This window comes from Prosopis cineraria, unplaced genomic scaffold (assembly GCF_029017545.1).
Source record: "Prosopis cineraria cultivar Desert tree isolate PC_DT_omini unplaced genomic scaffold, ASM2901754v1 PC9, whole genome shotgun sequence".
NCBI classification, from domain to species: domain Eukaryota; kingdom Viridiplantae; phylum Streptophyta; class Magnoliopsida; order Fabales; family Fabaceae; genus Prosopis; species Prosopis cineraria.
In genome coordinates this window covers 31,281,954-31,309,840 of record NW_026555340.1, presented here as the reverse complement: position 1 = coordinate 31,309,840, position 27,887 = coordinate 31,281,954, and the positions used below count along the sequence as shown (strand labels likewise).

The window sequence follows — 27,887 nt, the reverse complement described above, 5'->3', positions numbered from 1 at the left end:
GAGAAATAGGGTACATAACAGGACAATATTAAATGATACGAATGCATTACTCTGAAATGGGGGTGAAAAACGGGCCGCTCAATTCTTATAGGTCTCGCCTTTAAATTTGATTTTCTTTTAAAAATATTTTATTTTTGAAACTCAACTCCCGTTCAAATGAGATGGCTTAGAGATGAACCCTTAAGTCCTTCATTATTTTTTTATTTTTTAAATTTTTTAAAAATTAAAATTTTTAATTATAACATTTCATATTTTTTAAAATAAAAATTATAATATTAAAAAATTGAAAATAAATACTAGAAAATTAAATTTTAAATTATAAACATATATTTTAAAATTTGAAGTTTAAATATTTTCTTAAAGTTAAAATAAAAAAGAGTTTAAAAAGCCACCCGGATCTCTTTTTTCAAAGCCTATTGAGATTAGGCTTCAAAGCTTTATTTCTCCAAAGGAATGATATTTTTTTAAAATTCAAACACTTATAAAAATAAATTTAAATAGGCAATCATTCAAGCTTAACTTTTATTTCCAGCTTTAAAACTTGTAGAACAGGTGTGAATTTCTGGTCCAAAAAAAAAAAGGACAGGTGTGGATTGCCAATTAATAGCTGTGAGGAGGGAACTTGTGCTTCAAAATACGCGAACGCAGTTTACCAACTTCTCCACAATATACTTAAAAAGTAGTCACTTCCCTTTTTTCCTAAATAAATAAATAAATCGAAGTAATTTACTTCGTCGAAGGAAATGTCAAAACAGTGGTTCCTGTCCTCGAAGCGCACATGTTGACTGTGATTATGCCAGAACAATCGAAATCGAGTAATTTATAACACAATGTTTGCCACCGCGTGAGGCAAACGATTCTTCATTGTTAATTTATAGAGCTACATGCTAATCGAGAAGGGTCAAAATTCGGTGGCCACCACATCGCACATTTTCCCAGTCCGAGTCAGAGAAACAAATAATATAATTCACCAGGTCCAGAACTCCAGATGACCAGATCACATGCTAAGCGTACATAGTCAGGAAACAGACAAGATGCACTCACTTCCTCCCGTTTTTCCGAATCAGAAAACGAGTTTATTTGGTCTTTGAGATTCCTGATACTCAGTGAAAACGCTACAATGTTGATTTGTGCGGCACTGGGTATTAACCATCCCAATGCTGTTGAGAGGTCTCTTGTCGGAAGTCACTGTCGTGCAAGGCTTGGTATCTATCTCGTATTAGTCTCTCAACTGGCAGAGAGACAAATTTTCATGCAGTTAATTTATTGAGGGGCAAATGAGAGAAAAGGACACGCTCAATAACGAAAATACATGTACCATCCATCCACATCATAGATTATTGCTTTAATTGGACGAAGTGGCATGGGAAAGAGGGTTAAACAAGCGGAGGGATGGAAGGGATGCAAACTGGTCAAGGAGACATGATGATCCATCAGCAGAAGGAAAATGCTGCAAGAGGAGCGGTGTATTCCCTCCAGGCAAAGAGCTTTAATCAAACCATGGTTACCAACTAAAAACAACGTGAATGAATGGAGGGATTGAGTTTCTTAATCGAGAAACCCGCGTTCTAGTCATTTAAAGGCATGTTTTGACAAATCCTTTCGCAAATTGGAGCAAATGTAGCTGAATGAACGGGGAGGCGAGCAAATCTATCAAACGGCTTGAACAAAGGTCCAAAAGATGGTTCACTTAGTCACCGTCACTGGGGTCGTAAGATGCAGGGCCCCATCTCGGCATTATTTGAATCGATGATGCTTTCAAAATCTAGAGAACAACGACGGCAAGGAAACAACTGGAGCCGTCTGTGTTTATGTAAAATAAAAATTTATCTCAGTTCGAGCAACAGTTTATGTATAAAAACAATATTACTTACATCAAAGGGCAGAAACACAGGCAATTCCCATTTCCCACTTTTACTCGTTTTCTCTTTTTCCAAGGAAAATTCTTTCGGGGGAGCTGATGTCATCAGCCACTGCTTCTTTCGTCCTTTTCCCCAAAGAATTATCGCCTGCTGCCTAGTTCAGGGATTTCTTTTATGCTCAGTCTATCATTTCCATGGAGCCAAAACCGCCATCCTCACTCGTGATGGTAGACTGGGAATCCATCCCAGATCCTGCTTGGATTTCCTTAAACATTGAAATCACTTGAATCATGGTGGGACGCCGAAAAGGTCGATCGTCCAGACAAGCACAAGCTACTCTCAAGTGTTGCAAAAGCTCAATTTCAAGACTCGGATCCTCTTTCATCAGCTCTGGGTCAAAAACATCACTTATTTTTAATTTAGCATGCTGTTTAACCCATCCCACAAGATTGTTATCACCAAAATCTGATGAATCCGTGGGTCGTTTCCCTGTAAGTAGCTCCAACAGAACTACACCGTAACTATAAACGTCACCTTTAGTAGAGCATCTAAAGCTTTGGTAGTACTCGGGAGGAACATACCCAGGGGTGCCTGCTAGTGTGCTGACACTTAAATGGGTATCCATGGCGCTCATAAGCCTAGCCATTCCAAAATCGGAGACTCTGGCTTCCAGATTCCCATCAAGCAATACATTGCTTGATTTCATGTCTCTGTGAATGATATGAGGAATGCAATTGTGGTGAAGAAAAGCCAATCCCCTAGCAGCTCCCATTGCAATCTTCCTCCTGACTGCCCAGTTCAGCTTTATCCCGGCTTTCTTCTGATCGTGCAAAACATCCTCGAGGCTTCCATATTTCATGTATTCATAAACCAAGAGTCTTTCTTCTCCAACTTTGCAGTATCCGAGAAGGGGAACAAGGTTCCGATGCTTAATTTTCCCGATAGTTTCCATTTCAGCAGTGAATTCCCTGTCCCCTTGTCCACTGATATGAATCAGTTTCTTAATCGCCACTACACTCCCATCTTTCAACTGAGCCTTGTATACATCTCCAAAACCACCTTTACCAATAAGACTGTCGTTGTGGAAACCATTCGTGGCTTCAAGAAGATCCGCAAAAGTAAGCTTCCGAAGGGGCTTCTCAAAAGTTGCAAGATTTATGCTAAGAGCTTCGCGGGCACTGAACTTCCAGCCAGCATTAGCTGTGCCTGAGTGAGAGGGACTGTCGATGTAGACGTCCAGGGCAGCCTCTTTCTTCTTCCTCCTCTTTCTTGCCTCGAAGGCGATTATAATAAGACCAAGAATGCAAAACAGGGCGAACAGCAAACCAATGGACACACTCCTTGCTAGAGATGCTCGCCTCTGGTTAGACCTCTGGTGCCGGGCAGTTGCACTTGATCTTGAGTCCGATCCACATGAAGCAAGAGGGACACCACAGAGACCAGAATTATTTGCAAATTTGGCTGCTGGAAAGGTATCAAATTGACCGGATTCAGGAATCAATCCTGAGAGATTGTTGTTTGACAAATCAATTTCCGTAAGCATGGAAATGCCTGTCAAGGATTGAGGAATCTGTCCTTCGAGCCTATTGTTGGAGAGATCAAGAATGTTGAGATTTTTCATGTCCCCAAATTCCGGTGGGATGTTCCCACATAAATTGTTGTATCCCAAGTTCAAAATAAACAAAGTGTTCATGCTCCCGATCTCCTCGGGAAGAGTACCCGACAACATATTATGGGAAATGTCCAAAAATATCATAGAACCACGATTAAACTTGGGACGGACCTTACCATTATAAACTCTAGTGAAGCTAGTTAAGTTGCAAGGGCTCCTGGATGAAATTCTGCTCATCTGCTCCAGACTGATACCGGCAAACTCTAGCAAATTTCCTGCTCCATGACACTCCTTACTACCGTCAGTCTTGATATAAACATATGTCTTTCGACTAATGAAATTAACTTCAATTTTGCCCGACTGCTTAAACAACTCGGGAGGAATTGATCCATTCAGATAATTAGTATTCAGATCCAACCAAATCAACCTTGGACAATCCCCAAGCTCCGGCGGGATCCTCCCAGAGAAGGAGTTATTACTCAATTTCAAGATCGCAAGATTTGAAAGCTGACCAATCCATGCCGGAATCTCCCCGCTCAACCTGTTATTAGACAAGGACAGCCAATTCATGCTTGTGCAGTTGCTTAAACCAGAAGGAATGGTCCCAGTCAGCTCATTGAAGTCCAGAATCAAATTCTCTAGAGTCTTAACGTGCTTAAGCTCTTGGGGTATTTCTCCATGGAGCTGGTTAAGCCAAAGAATCAAGTCTTTGAGTTTTGAGAGGGACCCAAAGCTGGAAGGGATAGTCCCCGTCAAGTAGTTGAAACTCAAATCCAAAGCCACTAGCTGAGAACAGTTGCTGAGTGTGGGTGGAATAGAACCCGTCAACAGATTGTTCTGCAGGTATATTTCTTTCAAATTATTCCTCGGATCTTCACAGAGCCCTCCAGGAATTGAGCCAGTGAGGTTATTCGAGCTCAGATCCAACGACTCCAATTTCGAAAACTGAGACAGAGTCTGAGGCAGGGTACCAGTGAAATCATTAAAGGAAAGAACAAGCCTCTTCAAGCCACTCAATTCTGCGAAAAAATCAATCGGAAGTTCGCCGGTGAACTTGTTGTAGGATATATCAAAAGATTCCAATGAAGAACAAGCCCTGAAATCGCTCGGAAGGACGCCGGAAAGGTTGTTTGAGGAAAGATCGAGTACTACCAGGGTGGGGCACAAGTCAGAAAGGCCAGCAGGAATCTGTCCCTGGAAGTTGTTGCCGGCGAGATATAAGAACTGTAAAGAACCGGATGGAAGTGAAGGAACAGGACCGGAGAACCCGTTGCTGGAGATGTTCAAGTAGCTGAGCTGCTTGCAACTGGAGAGGGCGTGACCAATGTCACCGTAAAACTTATTAGCAGAGATGTCGAGGTACTCTAAAGCCAGACACTCACCAAAAGAAGGAACCGCGAGAGAGAAATTGTTAAAGGAAAGGTCCAGATGCTGCAAAGCCTTGCAAGTCGAAAAGTTCATTTCCCCGGTGATTTTGTTGCCCCTTAGAGCCAAGAGGTTCATGACGTCGCAACCCTGTGATAAGATCCACGGGAGAACGTTGGGACCCGAAATCTTATTGTTGTAAGAGAGATCGAGGACCTGGAGACTGAGCCTCAACCCAGTCGAATCTCCCCCCGAAAATTCGAGGAGATTATTTGAAAGGTTGAGAGACTTCAGAGCCGAACAAGAGGACAAAGAGTTCAAGGACGAAACGGGACCAGACAAAATGTTCTGAGAGAGATCCAAGAAGCTCAATGAGCCGCCACACCTGGAGCCAGGAGAGAAAGAAATGGTGCCGGAGAGATTGGTGGACTGCAGATTAAGAACTTGCAGGTGGTCGAGGGTGAGGAGATAGGCAGAGACAAGGCTGAAATTAGTGTTCAAGGGGATAAAGCTGAGGTCTACGGAAGAAACGAGGGCATCCCGGCAAGAAACCCGAACAAAGGAACAGGGATTGTGATCAGGGAGCCAGTTTTGGAGGCAGGAGGGGTCAGGGAGGGAATTCTTGAAGGTGAGAAGCTGGCGGGTTTCGTCCGAGAAAGCTGAAGGACCAGAGGAGGAGGGAGTAGGCTGGAGGGAGAGAACAGTTAGGGAGAATAAGAGGAGGTAAGAGCCATGGTAGTTGGCGGGAGAGAGGGGTTTCATCTTGTGAAGCAGAGAGTGAGAATGAGCGGGTATTTCTTTTTCTCTTTTTTTCCCTCTTAGGACATGAGGTCTGCCATTAGAGGGAGAGCGCAGAAGCTCTGGGAGACACTGTAGAGGGAGAAAGCGATTTGAGTGAAGAAGATTAGAGAGAGGAAGTGAGGAAGAGGATGATAGGGGGCCAGGGGAGTCAAAAGTCCTGGTGAACTAGGTGACAAGGGTATTTATCAGAGGTGAAGCCAGCGGCCACCACACAGCTTCTGATCCCTCTCACATGTTCAAAATTTCTTTTCTTTTTCTTTTCGATTAGTGTTCTCTCCTCTTGGCTCTCAAATCCGCCTCGCTCCCGATATAAATTATTACTACTAGTATTAAATTTAATGTTTGTGTTTGGGGAGAGAGGGCGACACTGCTCCAATGCTGCAATCAGTTCCTCTCTCTAAGCAAAATTGTCAGTTTGTTCTCTCTAGCTTTCCGCGTACGTGCGACCGAGCATTGATCCATCGCCATCAATTAATGGAGATTCCTTCTCTTAATTAATCGGGATCTTCTGCTTCACGAGGGTCTTAATTAAGTTATTGGCCGCTTTTCTTTTCTTTTTTTACATTCATCGATTTCCCCGCCCCCACGCCTCCTTTTCGGGGATTAAACAAACGGTAGGAGAAAATGCTAAAATGAGCACGACCTCGTACTTCTTGCCAAAGCTTTTTTTTTTTTTTTTTGTTTTCGGAAATAAAAATGAAGGGCAATCTTATTCTTAATGTATACTTTTTAGTCAAGAGATAATTTCGGGGCATGTATCGGGTTATTATAATTATTATTAATATAAATAACAAAAACTAGTCGCAAGATAGAAATGTTAAATATTACATTGTAGTTTAGTTGCCACTTGAGTTTTGACGCTCATGGAAAAGCCAACTCAAAGAGAGAGACTTTGAGTACGACGACTGAAATAGTAACCTGATGATTTTGTTGCAAGGTGACGAGATAAAGTGTTGGGGGTGGGGGTGCCACCGTGCATGGCATGGCAAGATCGTGCTTAATTATGGCACTGCAATTTCCAATCACTGAACGCTTATTATATCCACATGAAAAACTTTTAGCTAGATACCCATTCACTTTTACTTTTGCCTTCAATTATTATACCTATAATAAAATATGAGAGATTAAATCTACATAAGTTGTCCGTGAACTATACATCAATATCTCCTGGTAGTACTGTTGATCAACAACTTACAATCAATATAATAACATGTTTAGCGAAGTGGGGAATTTGTTTGCCGAGAAATAGTATACAGTTTTGATGAAATTGATGGGGCCAGGCGCCAGTGAAGTGAGTAAGCGGTCATGTAGATTCTTTGATGATCTGGGAGGATAGGTTATACTCATCAGTTTTTACAGTTATTATATCTGCTGCGTCGGGACGGGGGAAAAGGTGAATCTTTTGCTGACGTCAGCAGCCACTTTATTTCACTTAGATGATTTTCCCCCGCATCTATTTCCATCATCGCCTTCATTATTTCACACTCAAATGCCTCCTCCTTGTCATCATTCCCTCTTAACTCGATCAAGTAAAAAAATTAAATAAAATTTTAAGAAGAGGTATGTGTAAATATATATTTCAGTCTACTCTCGACAAATAATGTTTACAGTATTCTAATTTATAAGTATTTATAACAAATAAGAAAGTCAATCTCTCCTGGAATATCCTTTCAAGACTGTAAATAAATAATTTAATTAAAGTAGCATATAAATAAATAACTTTAACCAAACTCGTAACTAAGAAATGAGAACGGCACTACAAGGAGATAAAACATAGAAAAAAGAGAAAAAATGACAATTAGAAACTTATAAAAACATCAATGACAACTATATATTTTAAATTATTAAAATTTTAATAACAGTTCATGATCCTTGCATGTAACTAAAAAATATAAATAATAATCGGGTAATCAATAAAATATACTTCAAATTGTTTGTAATATTAGTTTGAAATTTGAGAGTAAGTTACAAATCTCAATTTTTTATTATCAATATATAAATAAATTATTTAAAAAACAAAAAAATGCACTTAATATTATTTATAATGTTAGTTAAGAATTTGTGAGAGTAAGTTGTAAATCTAAAGCCAACCACTTGAGATTTTTGACCTAATATATTTAGGATTATTTCTAATATAAGTTGAAAATTTATGTAAATTCGTGAATTAGAAATCAATCGCTTGTAATTTTTTATTATCACTTAAAAAATAAATAAAACATACTTAAAAATTTTCATAACATTAGTTAAAAATTTACAAAAGTTTATTGTAGATTTTAAATCAATCAATAAAAAATAATTTATTATAAATAAGGATCATAACCTATTATTAAAAATTTAAAAATTTAGAATGTGCAATTATTATTAATGTTCTCAAGAAATCCATAATTATCATTTTTTCTAGAAAAAAAAAAGCCCAGGACAAAACGTATCAAGTTATTTCTATCATTTTTCTTACGGCATGCTTAATTTGTCACGTTTCATCGGAAAGGTATGTCAAATCAGGGAATTCGCTCCTTTATCACTGTCTAGGCGCTTGGATTTATGGATTTTGATTTTAATTTTAAATTTTAAATTTTGTATTTTAAATTTTACATTGAAAATTCAGGTATTTAAAATTTTACATTTAAATAATTTAAAATTTTCAAATGAAAAAATAGATGAATTGATATTCTAAATGAAATGAAAAAATTAAAAATGACAGGTTTATTTTTAATATTTTAATCAATAAAAATGATAAAAGAAAAAAAATAGATGAATTGATATTCTAAATGAAATGACAAAATTAAAAATGATAGGTTTATTTTTACTATTTTAATTAATAAAAATGATAAAAGATATGAGAATCATCAAGATATTAGAAAAAATTTGAAGATAATAAAATGTTTGGAGTGATTATAATTTTAAATGATTAGATTATAAAAAAGGTTAAAATTATAAAATGAATTATAAATTGAAATAGATCAAATCCAAACCTAAATCTCCATTAATTTAAGCATGTCATAAAAGAAATAGAGGGGAATATTTAATGAATTGTTCTCTCATTTCCAATAAAGAATAGGGAGGATCAGAAGATCATTAATGGCTTATTTGGTATGTTGGAATTGAAATCAAGAGGATAAAAGTGAAAGCAAGAGTCTAAAAGTCGTATATGCTTGAACCCAATTCTTGAGGAAACCTACTTCCATGATGCCCTCGATGGAACTTATTTCCATCATTCCTGCTTTCATCTTTACCCTTTTAGATCTCATATTCTCTCTTCTTCCTCAATGACCCACCTCCTTCCCTCGGCTCCCATCGACGACGGTAGCATGAGAAGACAACAACAGTGGCTAGCTCTGGCAAGGCAACCGAGCTCAACAACAAAAGTTGAAGCCAGCGATAGTTAAGCAAGAGAGAAGGCGAGGGCCCTGATCATTCTCAGCCGTGCACTAAAATGCCTTCGACTTTCATTGTCTCCTCCACCTCTTCCATGGTGTCCCTTGACTTTCTCACCACTATTAGCCAATTTGCCCCATGCATACCTTGAATCATTGAACATCATTGAATGTCGATGCCACCCATTGCTAACCTGAGTAAGGCTTCCTAACGATCATTTATCTATGCCTTCTTCAAACTCGCAATCTATTTGCATTGGAAAGATTCTTTTGAATCATGAAGTAAAACTGGAGTTAACTTTTTTTGTTGGCATGTCATTCCAAGGTAATGAGAAATTACGTGACTCCTTTTGAATCTAAGACATTGTAGCTCAGCCATTTTAAAATAATCTTGGGAGCAATTGTTGAATACTCGAATGCTAGTTAGATTTTGTTTGCCTTCAATTCTCGAGTTTGATGGAAGTTTTTTTTTCTTTGAAGTTGATGGTTCATGGCTATGAATGCAGGTGGCGGATTGATTTTTTTTTCGGTTGGGAGCACTTTGGTATTCTCACGTCAGATATAAATATTTTAATTAAAAATTGTATTCTAATTTTATGTGCATGCCAAACATGTTTTAAAACCTCACTTCCACCTTACTCTCTCTTCCATTTCCACTTCCTTTTTCAATTTTACTTCCATCAAAAACTTTTTTGTACTATCAAATGAAAAATAAATATAGCAACATTAAAATACCGTCCTCTTCCCTGTAAAATTTCTTGCATTCCCCCTTCTCATTTTCGTTACGTTAAGAATCTTGTTTGTTTCATTTTATCATACTTTATTGAAATTTTACTCCCTATAGAGTATGCTCCTCGAAAACCAGGTCACATATTTCACTTTTTTATCTACAAGAAGGTCGAGAATATTTTTTCCCAAAAGTATGTTATTTTGCAAGGTTGAAAACATGAAAGCATTTTTTTTTGGGTTATCTTTTAACTTTATTTTATCATTGCCTGCATTTGTTAACAAAATAAAATTAATTTAATACATATTTTGAATTAAATTAGTCTAAATAATAAAAAAACATTGGTTCGAGTAAGTAGCAATATTAAAGTATTCCATTTTACCCTACACACGAGTCGCTTTCTACAAAAAATTAATGGTTTTAAATATAAACCACTCTTCAAGGATTTATATAGCATTAATTACTTTATTTCAAGTATGTTATCCTTCTCAATTTTCAGTGAGCAAATAAACAATATCTATTCTTTTCAGTCCGTGATTTTTTTATTAAGGGTGGAAATAAACATCAACATGTTTTTTTAGAAAATTTCAACAACGACGTAACTACTTTTTTGTCATCGCGAGTTGATTATAGGTGACTAATTATAATAAAGACGCAAGGAAGTATTACGATTAATTATAAGAATATAAATTAAATAACCATTGCCCTAGATAGTTGCAACAAAGTGCATGGTAGAACAAGTTGTATAAGACATTTACGGAGTTGAACCTGGTAAGATTTTGCCCAATAAAATATTACTGTATGTTTGGGTCAAAAATAAAACAACAAAAATAAACACCTACAGAGAATGAAGAGGAAACATCAAGCCCAATAATACATCAATTAAGACAAGGCTAGGTCTACTCAAAGGCAAATGTCCATGCTTGGCATGTGCTGAGGCAGGGAGAGAACATAACCTAGACAATTCAAAGTGATTAAATGTGAAGGATTGTTATTTGAATGTGGGGCCATTATCATGGCATATGCCTCAAATCTCGCAAGGCCGTTGCATAGATTAAGTAAGCGCTGCGTTATAAAGGAAATGTGACTTTTAAGATTTGGAATAATGTAGCCAGAGAAACCATTACTTGGATGTGTCCTTAATCTTGATAAAATGGTGCCATGAATGGCAGATATTTCAACGTAAGAGCTTTAAATGTTGTGAGACCAATAGACCTAGATCAAATGTAGCTCCAAAGAAGAAAGAAGACAGTAAGAAAAAGTTAAGAACTCACTTAAAACACTTCACTGCACAAGCTACCTTCTACATTGTTTTGTATTCAGAATTCAAGTTGCATGTTAGTTCTATTGTAATCATTGCAGTGCTTGCAACTTAGTTTAATAATCAAGTTACATTCTTTTAGTTATTCTTACACTTTTGCACTTGGGTGGATTGAGATAAGAGATCTCAGGAACCTCTGACTACGTCTAAGACTTTTTATCTTTGACATGCCCAGCATTTGTTCAAATCTATGGACACTGTGTTTATTTATTAAAAAAGATTAGCAATACTGTTGTCTCTTAGCAAACCAAGCAAGTGAAAAATAAAAGCTTATCTTTCCTTGTTTATTTTTCTCCAGCTAGGTAATGTGGCAAATTTTGTGAATTTTTTTAGACATATCTAAATTTTTTGTATAAAAATCATTTAAGTGTGTGAACCATGTCAGACATTCAAGATAATCTCATGTCACGACTCCTACAAATGAAAATGGGCTCTATGGAGCTTGTTATAGTTTTCCCAAATGATAAAATGCGTTCAGTTCAAAAGAAAAAGAAGTTGGGTGAATGCAATAAAATACATGCAAGCATGCTGGACCTTATTTAAATTTTTTTTTTAACAATTCTCGATTAACTTCCACCCATCTATGATCAAAATTGCTGACAATATAATTTTAACAATGAATTGATATGATCTAATTACTTAATTATTTCTCTTCCTGTTTTTTTTTTGGTTAACGAATTTCAATAGATTGTGGTATAGCTTTTTTAGCCCAGAAAAGAGGGAAATTAATAAACTTGGTTTAATTTATCAGAATTGAATTCATAACTTATAATGTCATGGAATTAGAACTTGTTATCAATGTGAAGACTTTATTAATGGATAATATATAAATATTTTTATTAGTATTTTTTAAATTTAAAAATATGTTTAAACCATAATAAGTTTGTAAAACTCAATTTCCTGTTTTACATAAACTTTATTTGATTAAAAAGGAAAAAAGAAAGCAAGATGAAAAGAAAAAGGGAGAGGTGGACCCACACAAGCTTGAATGGGCGGGGGACCCGAGGTTGATGGGCGGGTCAGGTCATGCGAATGAATAGAACGGGCGCTGAAAATGAAGGAGAAAGGGGCGAGTGGGGGTGGGTTTAGTGACAGAGAGAAGAGAGAGGGAAGGAAAAAGGAAAACAAGGAAAAACTAAAAAAGAGAAGAGGAGAAAAATGATGATGAGGGTGATGATTAAGATGTGGAGGGACCTCAAGCTGCGATCAACACGTGCACTTGTCCATCACGTTGACGTGGCCCAATTAAACTCCAACCCTCCCTCCCTTTGACTGCCTTCTTACCGACACGCTGGCCAACCTCTCACTGTCACTCTCCTCTCTCACCCCCCCGCCCTTTTCCATTTTCTTTCTTCCATTTTATCTTCCCCCGTCACCAATTCCATCATTATTCATCACCAACCACAAAATTCCTAACTTTATTATTGAAATCTTAATCAAGACATGCTGATTTCATAACCCTTCAATAATAACGTATAGATTTGATTCGGGAAAAAGATATTCCAGAAGATTTCGGGCCAGTCCATACGAGGCCCAATTTTGTGATAGATGTGAAATAACACTGGATTAAAAGGCGATTCTAAACTAATTTAATTGGACCGACGGGTCCGAGTAATAGGAAGTTTATTAAGGCGGACCCGGTAAACATGCAGAGAGGGATGGAAGAGAGGGAAGATGGGTCCCACACCAGAGTTGGCCGTTCCATGCATTAAATGAGGAGTACAATAAAAGAGATGACTCAGATGAGAATGAAAATGAACGCCGCACGAGAGCCAGGGGTACACTTTCCGAGAGTGACAGCAACGATCTCATTGCATGGCGCTTTGAGCTTCCTCCTTAATCAATAGCAACATGTGATAAACCCTAAAAAATTAGCAATATGTCAACCTGCATCTATAACAAAATTTCGGGCAACTTTTTAACAAACAAATTACGCTATATTAGTTAGAAGGTCAGAATGTTTTGATCTGTACTTAGTCCACCTCAATAGTTAAAAAGATGAAACACGATTTAGAAGGCAGAGGCAAGCAAGTTTTTATGGTACTTTTTATGAGACTCAGAGAGTAATATTTCTTGATCATATTTATAAAATTTTATTGCAAATTCCTCTTTTTATCTTATTAAATATTGGTGAGAGAGCCTGCATTATTAATACATACATATATATATATTTTAACATATCAAAAAAATTATTAAAATTTAAGATAAAATTAATAAATTTTAAGTATTTCTTTAATTTTAGTAAAATATATGAGAAAGACCAAAGAAAGATTATAAAAATTGAATGGAGAGGTGTAAAAAGTTAAAAAAACGGAAGGAGCGTCCCAGTTTTGCCGCGGAAGTAGCGAAATGTTAGGTTAGGGCAAGGCCCGCATGGGCTGGTGGACCACAGTTACCAGAAAAAATGAAAATGATAAAATGGACAAAGTGGGTCCCCCGTAGACTGCGTTATGACATAATTTTTGGCGTTTTACCATTTTTATATGTGCAGAAGCTTGGGGGTAACGAGGAGAAATTAATCCGTGTTCATGCTTCCTGATAGGACACGACCCCACAAGAGCTGTTTTTCCCAGCCTTCCCCAAGAGGCGTGGCCTTTAGATTCGCAAATCTCCCTGCTAGATATCACATGTAAATATTGATTCCTTTTTTTTTTTTGAATATTTTGAGTCGTGAATTATTTTGAACGCCTTTTTCGAGGACTTGTCATCTGAGTTGAACGCGTTAAATCTGCTGTGTAAATCAATTTCGTAGTTTATCATTCAAAGAATAAATATACCACACAAGTGCGTGTAAAAACTTTTCAGGGTAAAGTTTAACTACTTGCAGATGAAAAGGAGCCAAGAAAACAAAATTAAATTTTTAGATTACAAACATGTATCAAATCCGCCCACCCACGTTATCTTAAAAATTTAAAAGAAAAACAAAAAAAGAAAACGAGAGAGAGGGGATCGACTTAGTATATAATGCTCTCCTTTCACGCCTTCTGTAAAATTTGGGCAGGGCATATCATTATAAATTGTGACACTCTCGTTCACATATTATTTGTATATGTTTTATATAAAATATGTACTCTTTTAAGTCATTTTTTAATGACTTGGGTGTTAAAAAATATAATATATTTTTAATTTTTTAAAGTATAATTATTGTCTTTTTTTTTTCAAAAGTGCCCATATTGATAATGATTTTATGTTTATTATGGAGTATTTAATAGGAGTAAATATAAAAAGATAGAGTTAATTTAAAAGTAAATAAATATTTTATTGGCAGTTACACCTCAAAAGATTAAATTTTTTTTATATTTTTAAATATTTAATTTTTAAAAATATATTTTATATTTATGCATAGAGGAAGTATGCAAAGTAATACCCTGTGTTAACTTGGTCAATGGACGGCCGAATATAACTAATAAAGTATTATTTTGCCGATCGTGGCCTGTATACTATAAATGCGGTACTCTTCTGTTGTTACTTGTTCTCTCTCAAGGCCCAGACAATCAAGTCCACCTAACATTTCAGTTCATGTTAGGCGCTTCCATGTTGCGATAACTCATTTTTATCTGGCGCTCTGGCGAAACGCAGCATTTGAAGTGGCTGGTCTTGCATGTATCTTGCAAGTATGCAACCCAAACATGTACCTTGGATTTCAACCGCCGGCGAGTATGACGAAGAGTTCCCTGTATATGCAGTAATGCACGCACCTTATAGTATACTCCTTCCAATCTCATTTATAAGATATATTTTATAAAATTTATTTAATTCAATTTATAAGTCACAATATAATTTTTTAGGTGATATATATTTAAAAATATTTTTAAAATTATTCTTTATAAAATAAAAAAATAACATGACATCACTTTTTAAATTTATTATATATAAGAGTATATTTAAAATTTCATATACTTTTATTTTTTTATATTTTTTTATATTGATATCAATCAAGTTGATAAAAATGATTTATAAAAACTATGGAAAAAAATACAAACTAACATACTTTTTCATACCATATTAATTTAGTTACTAACTTTTTGCTGGCATGGTACAGGGATGGAGGGAGTAATTAGGTTGATGGCGTGAACAGTTCTGCATGAACGCCAATTAATTTCCACCCCTTTGCAGAAAACGATTTTTTGAAGAAAAGTCAGCATCATCTATAGATCGTAATGGTAATGTATTTGATTTAATTTGATTTGCTGGAATTTCTGCATTAAGTGGGGAAAAGTAAATATATAGTATTGATCAATCCTAGCAAGTTTCTCTAGGCGTACATAGAAGTGGATCTACTCGTACTCGTCGAATTGTCTCTCTAAATAATCCATGTCTTGCTTTCCTTTCTTTTCTTTTCTTCTCTTTTTTCTTTTTTAATTTGTTTCTGGGTCAAGCCCGCGTTCTGGTCTAACCCAAGCCAAGTAAGTTTTTCCATTTAAGCAAAGTTTATATACTTTGGTCTTTGCGATAGTTAGTCGAGCAATGTGTTTGCAGAAGTTATATTTCACCGCAAAAGGTAACTCAGCTCTTTCCAGTCCTGAAAACGGTAAAATGAAATATATTTTGGTCTTCCCTCACTAGAAATTGTTTTGGATTTAAATAATCTAAAATTGAGATTTGTGAATTTCAGTAAAATTTGCCTTTAAAAGAGCGAGAGAAAATATTTTACATTTTATAAGAAGTAATGAAATGATAAAAAATATTAAAAGAGGCAAACTTCACTGAAATCATAGATCCCAACTACAGAGGATCTAAATTCATCAATTGTTTTCCATCATAAGCGAGGACATAAAAGCAAAGAGAAATACGTGAATTAAAGAAAAAGAAACCGAAGGAGCTAATTGGGAACTTGAGATGAGGGGAAACAAAAGTTTCAAAGCCTATTGTTTTCTTGCAACATTATTCTAGACCTTGTGATTGGGTTCAGAAGAGACAGGTAGGGCAGTGAAATCTTGTGTTTTGGTAGCAGAAGCACCGGGAAAATCGGAAAAGCCAACAAGTCGCTCCTTCCCTCCTGGTTTAGAAGAAGCATTGCAATACCATATCATTCCCACTATTGACACTATCATTCCCGAAACCACTTGTGCACTTAGACCCTCTCTTCCGAACAAGCTGAATCCCATTATCAGAACCAGTATAGTCTTCATATGCCCAATCACTTGGAATGACACTGCCGTGAACCTCCCTATGCATATGAACTGGCTGAGGTTTGTTCCCACCGCGATGCTGCAAGACAAGATGATCAATAACTGCACACAGCAAGAGAAGCGCTTGATCAATTTCAATTCGTCACACAACACGAATAAGTCGTAGGACTTGGTGATTTGGCAAGAACTCACAATGGGTGTCACGCTATAGGCATAGGCATCAACTCGTTTGGCGGTCAACCAGTAGTCCAGAAAGGGACCTAATGCAAGCAAACTTGCTGCCTGTGCCGGTGCTGTGTGGCCTAACAAGTTGAATGATCCAAGAGAGTGTTTCTTCAGAAGAGAATGCACATACTGCACACAACATATATGATTTACGATAGGTGACTACGTGCTGATCTGTTGCCAGCATGCATCTTGCAAAATCTAAATAAGTTTTTGACTTGGTGTCATGCTTACATATTGCTGAAGTGCGGTGCTCCAAACGGCGACTGAAGCTGCTAAGAAACCCTTGGTATTCACGCTTACGTCAGTGACTGTGCAAACGGCTACGCCAAGCAGAACCAATGCGATGCTCAGCTTTGTGTCCCTTGAGTATCTCACCTTGTCCAGTATAACCTCCAGAAAACAAGATACCGGTATCATACTCAGCTTAGCTACCTGAAATTTTCATGTCAAAAGTTAAATAACGCTATTGTAAATTATGAAATATAGTCATTCTTGATCTCGAGTTTTACCTGATAGAATCCCACGGAGTTCCACATCAGACTCACGTTCATTCCCACAATGGATAAATTAGAAAATATCACAAATTTGACGAGATCAGATAGTGGTAGATGAGAGGTCTGGATATAACCCAGCCGCTTGAGAAAGATCGTCATTAAGGTTGTTGCGGCAAAGTGCAGACCTGTTAATGTTGTAGCTGCATGCATGCATACATGTGTGTGTGTGTGAGTTATAATGTCTGGGTAATGACAACGGATGCATCAAACTCAGAATGCAATAATGACATGATAAGGACAAGTTAGTGGGGGGGGGGTGAGAAGGCGATACCAAAACTAAAACCATGTGTGGCCATGAGAGCTTTATTGACCATGATTATTCCCACAGAGGTGACCACATTGAACATCCATGACGCTGCATCAATGATGGCTTTCCGATTACCCTTGCTTGCGGAACACATATTGAGGTGGATTTTCTGAAATCCAACGGTTTTAATCTCAGAGGAAGGACAAAATTCAAATAAACATGATGAAATTCTGATAATCGCGATCTACTTCCAAGGCCGTGTCTCAATTCCCAATTCTTTTCTTATCAACGGCATGCAAATTAACAAATAAGCATGATTTACAGTAACAGTTTGAGGTGATTAACCTGCAATAATCCAATAAACAATATGTATTTAATTGTATCTTTTATTCGAGGGGATTTTAAGACATTCAGAAATTTAAAATTTTATCAGCGACATGAATATAGTAATGTAGCTGCAGAGGAAAAATCATACATCTGCTATTTCTCCGCACAGAGAAACAATTGATTCAATATTTCTTATGAAAAACTGAGAAAAGAAGAAGAGGATCAATCTGCATTAGAACAGGGATTTAATCAAGAACTGGGAAAGTATAATAAACCGTAAGAAATTAAGAATCCTCGAAACAGATGAAATTTCGCATGTTGTTTATCTTGTTCTCAGACTTGAGAAACCATTAAAGGATCGATGTAGCCTACCTGGGGGCAAACAGAGGGAAAAGATCAGGAGGGAGCTAGCTAAATGAAAAGCGAAGCTAATAAAAATGGAAGGAGGCGCAGGCATTAAGGAAAGGAAGAGGTGGAGTCTTTGAGAGAGAGACAAAGAAGCAGTTCGAGTATCTTGTGCTTTTCTCGCTGTTATTTGACCTCTAGCGCTTGATTTGTGGATCTCTTTTCGTTTTACATGGAACTCTAATTGCTTACTAGAGTTAACGTCCAGTGATCGAGCAAGCATGGGTTGGCAGGTGAAGCAAGGAAAAGCCTTGAAACGGACAAGTGACGAAGGAGGACAATCAAATTTACTTGCGCCGCGAACTGTTATGGCTACTTGCGCATAATGGATCGAACTGAGAAAGCTTATAGGGGGGGAGGGGGTTGGTGATGGTGGTGGTGGTAAATTGCTTCCTTAGATTCAATGCAACTTTACGCTTACATTGTAATTGGTTGATGACGGAAGAAGTGATTTCCCATCAGAAGTAGGAAGCCAAGTTGATGTGGCTTTATAAGGCGTACGTGGTTTATCAGCATCGCGATCTCTCTGTTCTGGTTTGATGAGACATTGAGCTGGCGTCTTTCACGCCTTTTTCCTCCATGGTTTTCGCTCTCTTCCGTCCAATGCTTCTGACAAACAATAACGTCTTTTAAAGCTGAGCTGTTTCAACGCTGCACCGTAAAATTGATTCTTCGGTCGAGACAATTGGATGTTGCTGAAAGAGACAATGTTATTTGGCCCTGTTTAACGTCGAGCCGAGTTTCTTGATTTATCATTGCTTTCCACGCTGAAAATCCCTGACTCCGCTGTCGTTTGTAATGCCATGCATATCAGCTCTGGCATAAGGAAATCTGTAATTTTTCCTAGAAACACATTAATTCTGAGGGGAAAAAATAAATTGTTCACACTAAACTATAAATTGATAACCATGTCAGTAAATTGTAAAAAAACAACGCTTACTTATTCTATTTTCATATTATATAGGCGTAATAGATACAGCTTCTCCCTTACACAGTGCACGAGGATTGCTAATTCACTGTGCACAATTAAATCTCCCGGCCCCTTTTTCTCCCACTCTTATGATATAAACATTAAAATAAATAATTTTTTTTTTGGGTCACTATTCATTTAAGGAAAGAAATTCACGGTACACATTGCATATACTCATAGAGAGTCGCGTAACATGCTTCTTATTGAGCAAATTTTCACAATGTCTGAAAGTACAGGTGCAAGGCAGCTATATCCTAGAGCGTCACATCACCTTTATAGCCAGTTATGAAATACCACAAGAAATGAGAGCATGCCACGCGAAACAATACTATTTCTCAATAATTTCTAAAATAGTAATAATGTTTCATATATTATTAAGTTATTATATTATAATATACATGAACATAAAGAGCTTTCATAGTCTAATGATATGAAAAATTATAATATTCAAAGTTTAATTATCATCTTTCTCTCGATAATAATCATGTTCTTTTCACTACTTTCCCTCCTACTATTTCTCTTATTACAAATCTAAACTGTTTAAAATTAAACTTTTAAAATTTATTATATCTAAATCATTAAATTTAATTTAATAGTCTAAACTTGCAGCAGTTCCTTCTCTACCTTCTTTTACATAGGAGGAAAGTCAACTCCAACCATATCAAATGTTTTATCTAATACATAGTGTCGTGGGCATTCTCTCTATCCCTGAACAGTTGAGTGACTCGCACGGAGATCGTGCATGCTTTTAGTTGAGAACGAGTTCAGTAAACAATGATTGCATAATTTTAATCAATAATTCATATTTGCATTAAGACAGAACACAAAATACACTTAAAGTTTTAAAAAGAACAGAATAAAACAACAAAAGACCTATCATTTACAAGAGACAAATTGAAGACAATGTAAATCGATAACAAAGTCTTAACCTGTAATTCGCTTGACTGCATTCAGCCAGTGCATCACCAGGATTAACTCGCACAGCACGTGTCCCGTGATCATGCAGATGAGTGGTCAAGTACTTAATTAATTAATAAACTAGTCGTGGAAGCCGAAAAAAAAAAGAAAAGAAAGGAGAATGAATATGGATGCCCAGTGGGAAAGATGCGCCACGTGTACGCCACTTGAAGATTCATCGACACCGTCGTCTCCGTCTCCCCACAAGCACCAACCTCTATGCCCGCAAAACCTCACCGTTTTCTTCTTATTCCCTTCTCTAACCCTCGAATCAAATACATCACATTCCCAGGCTTCTTCGAACCCCAACCTCTCAATTCCCATGGCCAAGAAGAGGAAGTCCGTCGCTACACGACTCGATGAAGTCGACCGCACCATGTACTCCACCTTCTGCAGCGCCGCCAACTCCCTCTCTCACCTTTACACCCAGGCTATGAACCAACAAAAACTCTCCTTCCAAGCTGGCGAACGACACTCTCTGGTTTGATCCCTTTCCTTTTTTGTTCCGTCCCTTTTTCTCTGTCACCAGTCATAATTGATGGGTTTTGGTAATTTACTTTTAATCCTAATTTTAATCAAATTAATCGAATCTCTGCCGGTCAGCATTCGTTTAGTTCGATCTTTTGGAGGATCAGAGAATATCTGGATTTTGATTCGTTCTAATTGCCGCAGCTGGACAATTTTTTTCCCGTTTTTCCTTGTAACATTATCATCAGTCCCTGTTATCACTCACCGGATAGGTTTTATCTCAACTGCTTGCTTTGCCTGTACTGTATTGTCTTCTGAAGCTTTTCCTTTCTACGAAATAGAGTTTTCTAATTAATCATCAGAAATCAATACTAGAGACTGGCTTGTTTTCGACTGATTGACTATACAGACCATCTATTTCCACTGGTAAACTAATTTGGAGAAGTGTTTGAATTTGACTTTTGCGTTTAAGTGTATCATTTGATGCCTTGCACTTCTATTTCGGTGAATAAGGACTTAGGCAAATCAGAATTTTAGTCTTGAATTAAATATCTCGAGGGCTCCTGAATGCATTGTACTTTTCAATCTAGTAATTTAAAGTTCCTGATTGACAGCGTGGTCTTTATAACCATTACGAATTGCTTGTATTTTTGAACAGCGACCAATTCTGTTATTTATAACCAAGCAACCTGACCTTGCTTTCTTTATTTGTTTGCCTGGTGATGCCTCTGTCTGCTTTATCATGGTTATGTCAAACAGCTTGTTCTCTCTGTTTATGATCAGCTGCTTGGTGCGCACGCACCCATGTATTTTTGTTCTTGCTCTTGTCGGCTTTGGTATTGTGGCTATTTCTTAGTTTGATTGATATTAATTACTCTGATGTACAGGAAAAATTATATCAATGGATTCTTAGACAAGAAGAAGAAGGATCAAGAGCGGCAACAATTGATATAGTTTCTTATTTGAAGGTCTTGTAGTCACTAAATGTTGACTGATTTTTTTTAATTGTCGGGAGGTGGGGGGAGTTAAGCTCTGTGTGCTGCAGCATTTCATCTCCATTGAGCTGTCTCTCCTCTCTCTTCTAGCCAAATTGATTGACTATGAACTTTCCTTTGTCATGGTGTACACCCTACCATTTTTTTTCGCATCTAGGTTGTTCTGGTCATGGTCCTCATGGAGCAGGCACCCAACTTCTGTTGTTTCTAGTTTGTCATCGTACTAAGATCCTTTTTTCAGTTGGTTCAACCGTGAAACTTACTTTTGATGGAAGCAACAATTAAACCCTAGTCTTTACGTAGTCAATAGTCATGATCTTTTGCACAGTGATCTGAGATGATCGACCCAGTATAACTCCATTTTGGGATACCTCTTTGTAGATGAAAACACATATAAACTGCATTAGGTTAGCTAATGTAACTCCTTAATAATGAGTTTTGTGTCTTTATGTAGAATGAGCTTGAATATGGAACAGAAGAATCACCAATGTCCCCAAGGCTGCCATTTCACCAGCAACAATTCCAGATTGCAATGCATACTAATACCATAAGTGCATCCATACCCTCTAATGCACTTGCAGCAGCTGTTACAGGGCAGGCAATTCGTAATGGGCAACCTGATCAGCAAGGCAAGAATTCTGTGTTTTCCAATGCTCTGTCTAGCCCCATTCGTCGCAGCCTTCAGCCATTTCAGTTAGCACAGGGAGGTAGCCTTTCGAGTAATATCATGTTATCAGGGAATGGAAACAGGAACACTGAGATTGGGTATCTCAATAACCCCAACAGGGATACTAATTCTTCCAACTCTAGTGATGGCATGGACATGCATGCAGACAGTCCAGGCCATGATTTTTCTTATTGATGCTGATGATTTTGTTGGAACTGGAACATGAAAGAGAAGGATTGACTAAGTCTCTGGTAATAATGTGTGTGGTGAGAAGGGTGAAATGTGCTGTGGATATTACTTTTTTCTTTTGTGTATCTTGTGGGTCAGTTTGAACATGTAAACTCATATTGAGGAAAATATTTGGCTAATATCCCAAGTGATAACACGAGAAACAGATTGTATAATGAGAGGTTTCTGGTTATACTATGAGGGAGCGTTGGATATCTGAAGGGTGATATTAATAACTTGAATATCTTGACCTGTCGAGCATACAATTCTCATTGAATTATGGTACTTAATTAATTTTAAAATTTTTCCACGGTTAAATAATATACAGTGACATACAGAAGAATGAAAGATTGTGCTCTGAAAATTGCACTGCCCTCTGTTGAATGCGCATACAAAATTTGTCTTCAGGGACTGCGCTGTACTCTTGTCCTTAATTTTTATTTTTTTTCCTTTCAAATAAACCATCCCTTTTTTTTTGGGTGCAAATCCAATAAATCATTTTTATTTGCATAGAAAATCCATGTTTTATACTATATTAAAAAAATGTGACTTGTTATAATTTTTATTTATACATGTTGACATTTGATATCTTAAATATTAGATATATTATGTTTCTTTGAATTCAAATTAAAATTCTTTTCGGTGCAAAAGATAAAATTGCTATAGTCATTAATTGATTTTTTCCCAAACACAGAGATCCCCAAGATCAAACTAAATGGAAAAGTAAGACATAAAAGGACTAGGAATAAAAAGACTAAATTTGGAGCCAAGTAGCATGTAAATATCTCAAATAAAAGTGTTCTTCACAAGCCCCATACAAAAGTCAAAAACAACTAGCTTTTACATTTGTTTATCAGTAATTTGGGTTTTGGGTTGTTGTATCCTTTTTTGGGCACAGCGAGCCCAATAAGGCCCCAAATTTGACTTGAGACCAAAATTCTTTGCCGCCTTATGCCTGCTTGAATGTCAGCGTTCTTTTATATCTTCCGCGTTATTTCCCGCTCACTCCGTCTCTTCGTTCTTCTCTGCGTGCGACGCAGTTCTATGATTCGAGCACGGTATGCTCCTCGAAACTGTTAAATTTCTACCTAGCTTATCAATTCTACTCCATCTCGAGTCATCTTTGAGTCATTTTCCGTCAGCATATTATCCCGGTAAAATGCTTAGCTTGTGTTGTTTTTGGCATGTATGTCAAGTTTCCGAATATCAATTACGCACCGCTTGTTTCACATAAATCTCACTAACGTGAATTTTTCATGTTAGAATATCCTTGGCTATTACTTTCTTATATCGATTGAGATATTGCGTTCTTGTTAATTAGATTCATCTAACCAATTTAGTTTTTAGTTTCATTTGGTACGCCCAAAAACCATTTTAGGGTTTTGCCTTTGTAGTATGCCCAAACTCTAGCTTATTGCGGTGCCTATGTGATTACGATCACAATCACAATTGGATGTCTTTGCTTTTAAGTTCGGCCCTCGTTTTGATTTCTACTGCACTCAATTATCTTTGGACTTCGGGGTTGAGAACGTTGGGAAAGAAAGGACTAATGAGTAAAATCTGGTCCATTTTTTACTTTTAATTTAAGAGAAGTAGGTAATTGTTAACTTAGATACCCCGACCCTGTTGCTTTGCTGTCATCTGTTCGTCTTCTATATACACCTTGTGTTCTCCTAACAGTGGACAGGTTATCATGCGGAAAAGATTTTAGAAGGAACTAAAATGGGAAACGGAAAAATAGCCCTGATGCATTCATTTGATGAATTTTCTAGTGCTTAATTTTTCATCATACCAGAAGCTTCACATACTAATTGTTGCCTTCTCTTGAAGAAGGATCATAATAAAAATTAAGGATTATTTCCTGTTGTCGGTTTCTGGAAAGTTGAACCATCATGAAAACAGGCAGATCTCCTGACCGCAAAACTATGAAGAATTCGAGAAAGTGCGTTCAAAAGACTGGAGGCACTGGAGTAAGAAAACTGTCAAAGAAAACTACTACGTCTATTCACAAAGCACATGGTAACACATCTTTCTTTTCTCTATAATGCAGAAAAAATTTGGATCCAAATCAGTGGATTGAACTATCCTCTTACGATTCATTTTAAGGCAATTAATTGTTTTATTTGCTTGAACTGCACATCTCTTCTAACAAATTTTTACAGATGTTTATTAGTCTTTATTAGCCTATCTCCCTTAGTAGGATAAGACTTATTGTTATTCACTTGTCCTTATACTGGATAATTTTTTGTGGCTGATTGATTCAATTTTTAGGATGCGGTGTAAATTTGTTGGATGAAAAAGTTCACCGCTTACCTTTCAAGGAAGCTGGGGGAATGGGCCAGGAGATTTCTGCCAAAGATACGTTTCTTATGGAAAAGAGAAAAGCTCTCGACCTTTATCCTGAAGAAAAAAGTATTTCTTCTGGAAAGATGAAGTTACAACTTTTTCCGATAAATAAAGGCACACAAATAGGATTGGAAAAGGTCAGATGCTAAAACATGAAACCTCTGGACAAATTTAAAATGCTTTACATCTGAACCAGTCTGCTTGATTGTTACGTGCTGACATAGTTTCATCTTCAGGGTGGACATAATCCTTATTTGGAACTCACTCTTGGAGGTCAAAAGAAAATTTCTTCAGTGCTGAAACACCTTAAAAAGAAATGGGGAAGTTCAACAATAGCTACAGGGGAGCCCATGCTCTTTCCATACTCTAAAAAGGAAAACCTGTCTACCAGTAGAAGATGGACATTGGATGATAGTGATATAACAGCAGCAGCAGTCTATGCTGCCATTGGAAGCCCTGCCATTTTTCGTTTGAGGTATTTTGTCCGATCACTTTGTTGTTCAAATTTCCTTTTCTAAGTGGGTTGGGTAGTTTCTATAATTTTGTGATTTGTCCTCCCCTTTTAAGGTATGGTTGGTTCTCTACCAATGACTTGAGATCTATGGCTGAGGCTTCGGTATCATTGTCTCTCGAGGCTGGCTTACTGTCTAAATGTACACATCGAGGTGGAATTGCTCATTCCAAGACTTTGAATGATGACCACAATGAGGTAAATATAGTGCACAAAGCAACTGATATGGGTGATGCAACAAATGCAGTTGGGGCTCAGAAAATGACCACTGTATCAGGTTTATCGCTGGTAAGTTGTGGCTTAGATGTTCTGTTGTGCATTTCTTGCAGTGGTTTTATTAAATTAACAAACAAATGGGAATCGCTGATGGATATAGATGATGTATTTACTCCTTTTATGTGAGGATCGGAGCAAAAGTGATCCTGAGCAATTATTTCATATTTTAACTGACTTGAAAAATTAAATGGCGAATATTGGAATAAAATGTTTACATGAAAGAATCTTAAGTGGTTATTTCGGCACATTTGCATGAGAGTAACCTCAATTAGAACTATTGGTGGAATTATTTCTTGTTTGTGGTCCTGACACATTTGAAAAGTCTTATAGTGGATTGCCTGTATTCTAATATGGCTTCTAAATGCTGCTGTGCAGCAGTTATAATGCAAATAACTCGTAGTCATGTTTTGTCCGGAAATTTAGATGCAATACTGTTCCATTTCCAATCTCTTACACATGCTTATCTTGTTTTGAATAGGATAATGAGCCAATAAGTAGTGTGCCTGAACAACCGTCATTACTCTGGGTTGATGGTCTACCGAATATAAGCATTGGAGGACTGCTTTCTGAAGCATCCTTGCAGGGAAAGTCAAGCGTCTTAGATTCGAAATTAAATGGAAGCATTGCAGGCATGCAACCAAGTCAAATAATCTCTGATTCATTGGATGCTTTTATTATTTCCCAGAACGGTCATCCTAAGGTATCTACTGAAGAGTTACGCCCATCTATATTGGATGCTGAAGAAACGTGTCATGCATTTCCTCTTCGAAAGTTCTCTTCCCCAGGAACTCATGCACAGTCTTCAACTGGAAAGGCTTGTTCTGGACCTGGCAGCCTGGATATTTCTAACTCACTCAAATTGCCAGATGCAGAAAAGGTTTATGCTCTTTGTCTTCTGTTAGAAATTTTAATGAAACGTAATATTATTTCATGTGGCTCATAGCTGATTCCGCGACATGAAGGCTATTAATTTCTTTGTGAGATATTTCACGTGTTGTATATTAGGTTTCTGATAATCACTTTTCACCTTTGGCTTTGGACAATCAGTTTTAGATTCGTAGGCTTGCCGTGAAATATATGTATGCGTTGTACTAGAGTGGGGGACCAGGTTTTAATTTTGGGTGAAACCTGCTGCTTGCTATGTAGATTGCATGTCGCATGGTAGTCTTGTTACGATTATTTACTTTGCCGTTTATTTTGTCTGCGATGGCGTTATGAAGGTTAATAATCAAGATGGATTGCCTCGAGATTTGGCCTCCGAAAGGAATGAGACAGATTTGCTGCTTCTTTCTCGTGCATACGATGAAGAAAGAAGTCTTGGATTAGGAGGCATCAATTGGGTACTCAACTTTCTTATATAAGTATAATGTCACCGGCTGCCGTGTTTTGATTTCCTTGATGGCTGATTTAAATTATAACGTTTTAATGCAGTGCGACTCTTTGGGGCCGTTTGATCTTGGAATGCCAGCTCAGAAGTTTACTGGAGGAGACAGTGTTGGCATCGGTGGATTTGTTAGATAGTGGCATGGACGCATATGTTGGACGATTAGCTTCACCACCTTGAAGAAGATTGATGCACATTGAAGGAAATGTACGTGATATAAACAGAATCTGTAAAGACAAGGGGCCTGATATCATTATAGCATAAAGAATTATAATAGCCACAGCGAGTTATCAGGTGACAAATCAGAGCCCTTGAGAGTCTACTGTTTCGTTGTGATTGCTTATCTTCGCTTTGATCCTATATTCTTTAAACAGAAGTCAACTTTTTTTTTTTTGGGTCAATTGAACCGTAGTCAACTTCTTAGGAACTTACTTGTAAATGTCGTAATAATTTATTTTTTTATACTTATTAGCGATGGTATTGATATTGAACTTCTCATCTATTAACTAAACCATCAACCCAACCTGTCCATTGGATGATCAGTCAGAGTTAATTTTTTTTTTTTTAAAATGCATAAAACCTGAGATGAATAGTTTCATATACAGTAACTTTTGCTTTTAATTTTTGTGTGTGTATTGATTGATGACACCGTAAGCTTGTCTTAATTGACTCCACAATTATAAAGCTTTATTTTAAACTAATTAGTTATGAGCTTATCAAGCTCACTATCAATTTTTAAACGTCTTTCATGATATTTTATTATGTTAAAATTTAATCATTTTATAAAAGAATTCAATTTAATCATTTTTTATCAAAATTTAATTTGAGTTCTAATTGAATAGAAATTTAAGTATCTCAAGGAATTTGACTAGCTCTAATATGAAAATAATTTGGGAAAGCACTTCACCAAAATGCTATAAATCATCTAATGGAGCAGTATAATTTGGCTTTTTCAATTTTGAAAGTAAACGATAAACTACTATTTTATCTAACATGAACAATTTATCAACATTCTCATTCACATTGTAGCGCTATCCATGAAGGTTAAAATAGGTCAAATCACTGAATCGGTAAAAAATACATTTGATTTGTCATCTTTTAAGGGTTATACCAAAGAATTTTGTCATGTT

At 36.8% G+C, this 27,887-nt stretch overlaps 4 protein-coding genes across 9 annotated transcripts; 2 read left to right on the top strand and 2 right to left on the bottom strand.

Moving 5' to 3' along the window:
• Window positions 1-819: 819 nt before the first annotated feature.
• Window positions 820-5,860, bottom strand: LOC129320170 (brassinosteroid LRR receptor kinase-like). Its single transcript, XM_054965416.1, is given in 2 exon segments — window positions 820-2,046; window positions 2,049-5,860. Coding segments are annotated over 2 exon segments (3,597 nt in total). The 5' UTR covers window positions 5,602-5,860; the 3' UTR covers window positions 820-2,002.
• Window positions 5,861-15,747: 9,887 nt separating this feature from the next.
• Window positions 15,748-18,554, bottom strand: LOC129320917 (UDP-rhamnose/UDP-galactose transporter 6-like). Of its 4 annotated transcripts, XM_054966597.1 has the most exons (7): window positions 17,923-18,360; window positions 17,699-17,777; window positions 17,248-17,568; window positions 16,932-17,116; window positions 16,654-16,854; window positions 16,387-16,548; window positions 15,748-16,296 (listed from the first exon to the last, which is right to left on the bottom strand). In XM_054966597.1, the coding sequence occupies exons 3-7, from the start codon at window positions 17,375-17,377 to the stop codon at window positions 15,952-15,954; spliced, it is 1,023 nt and encodes a 340-aa protein (XP_054822572.1). In that variant the 5' UTR covers window positions 17,378-17,568; window positions 17,699-17,777; window positions 17,923-18,360; the 3' UTR covers window positions 15,748-15,951. The 4 variants fall into 4 exon arrangements, with proteins under 4 accessions (XP_054822572.1, XP_054822573.1, XP_054822571.1 ...); XM_054966598.1 differs by lacking the exons at window positions 17,699-17,777; window positions 17,923-18,360 and adding an exon at window positions 18,377-18,554 and having other exon boundaries at window positions 17,248-17,392; XM_054966596.1 differs by lacking the exon at window positions 17,699-17,777.
• Window positions 18,555-20,003: 1,449 nt separating this feature from the next.
• On the top strand, window positions 20,004-22,455 carry LOC129320415 (uncharacterized). The gene is made up of 3 exons (XM_054965863.1): window positions 20,004-20,363; window positions 21,238-21,318; window positions 21,800-22,455. Exons 1-3 carry the CDS (start codon window positions 20,004-20,006, stop codon window positions 22,205-22,207), a joined length of 849 nt encoding a protein of 282 aa, XP_054821838.1. The 3' UTR covers window positions 22,208-22,455.
• A 744-nt stretch (window positions 22,456-23,199) lies between these two features.
• Window positions 23,200-27,274, top strand: LOC129320731 (TSL-kinase interacting protein 1). Of its 3 annotated transcripts, none has more exons than XM_054966301.1 (8): window positions 23,200-23,298; window positions 24,143-24,259; window positions 24,512-24,723; window positions 24,823-25,061; window positions 25,154-25,385; window positions 25,852-26,250; window positions 26,594-26,713; window positions 26,805-27,274. In XM_054966301.1, exons 2-8 carry the CDS (start codon window positions 24,166-24,168, stop codon window positions 26,892-26,894), a joined length of 1,386 nt encoding a protein of 461 aa, XP_054822276.1. In that variant the 5' UTR covers window positions 23,200-23,298; window positions 24,143-24,165; the 3' UTR covers window positions 26,895-27,274. The 3 variants fall into 3 exon arrangements, with proteins under 3 accessions (XP_054822276.1, XP_054822275.1, XP_054822274.1); XM_054966300.1 differs by having other exon boundaries at window positions 23,267-23,298; window positions 24,147-24,259; XM_054966299.1 differs by having other exon boundaries at window positions 23,276-23,394.
• The last annotated feature ends 613 nt before the right edge of the window (window positions 27,275-27,887 follow it).

Coding starts and splice junctions, on each gene's coding strand:
- LOC129320917 (XM_054966598.1), bottom strand. CDS start 17,377: ATGTGTTCCGCAAGCAAGGGTAATCGGAAAGCCATCATTGATGCAGCG. Junction 17,117..17,247: donor CACACATGGTTTTAGTTTTG/GTATCGCCTTCT, acceptor GCATGCATGCAG/CTACAACATTAACAGGTCTG. Junction 16,549..16,653: donor GCACCGCACTTCAGCAATAT/GTAAGCATGACA, acceptor TGTTGTGTGCAG/TATGTGCATTCTCTTCTGAA.
- LOC129320415 (XM_054965863.1), top strand. CDS start 20,004: ATGAATATGGATGCCCAGTGGGAAAGATGCGCCACGTGTACGCCACTT. Junction 20,364..21,237: donor CTGGCGAACGACACTCTCTG/GTTTGATCCCTT, acceptor TCTGATGTACAG/GAAAAATTATATCAATGGAT. Junction 21,319..21,799: donor ATATAGTTTCTTATTTGAAG/GTCTTGTAGTCA, acceptor GTCTTTATGTAG/AATGAGCTTGAATATGGAAC.
- LOC129320731 (XM_054966299.1), top strand. CDS start 23,301: ATGCTCCTCGAAACTGTTAAATTTCTACCTAGCTTATCAATTCTACTC. Junction 24,260..24,511: donor GTCTATTCACAAAGCACATG/GTAACACATCTT, acceptor TTCAATTTTTAG/GATGCGGTGTAAATTTGTTG. Junction 25,386..25,851: donor CTGTATCAGGTTTATCGCTG/GTAAGTTGTGGC, acceptor TGTTTTGAATAG/GATAATGAGCCAATAAGTAG.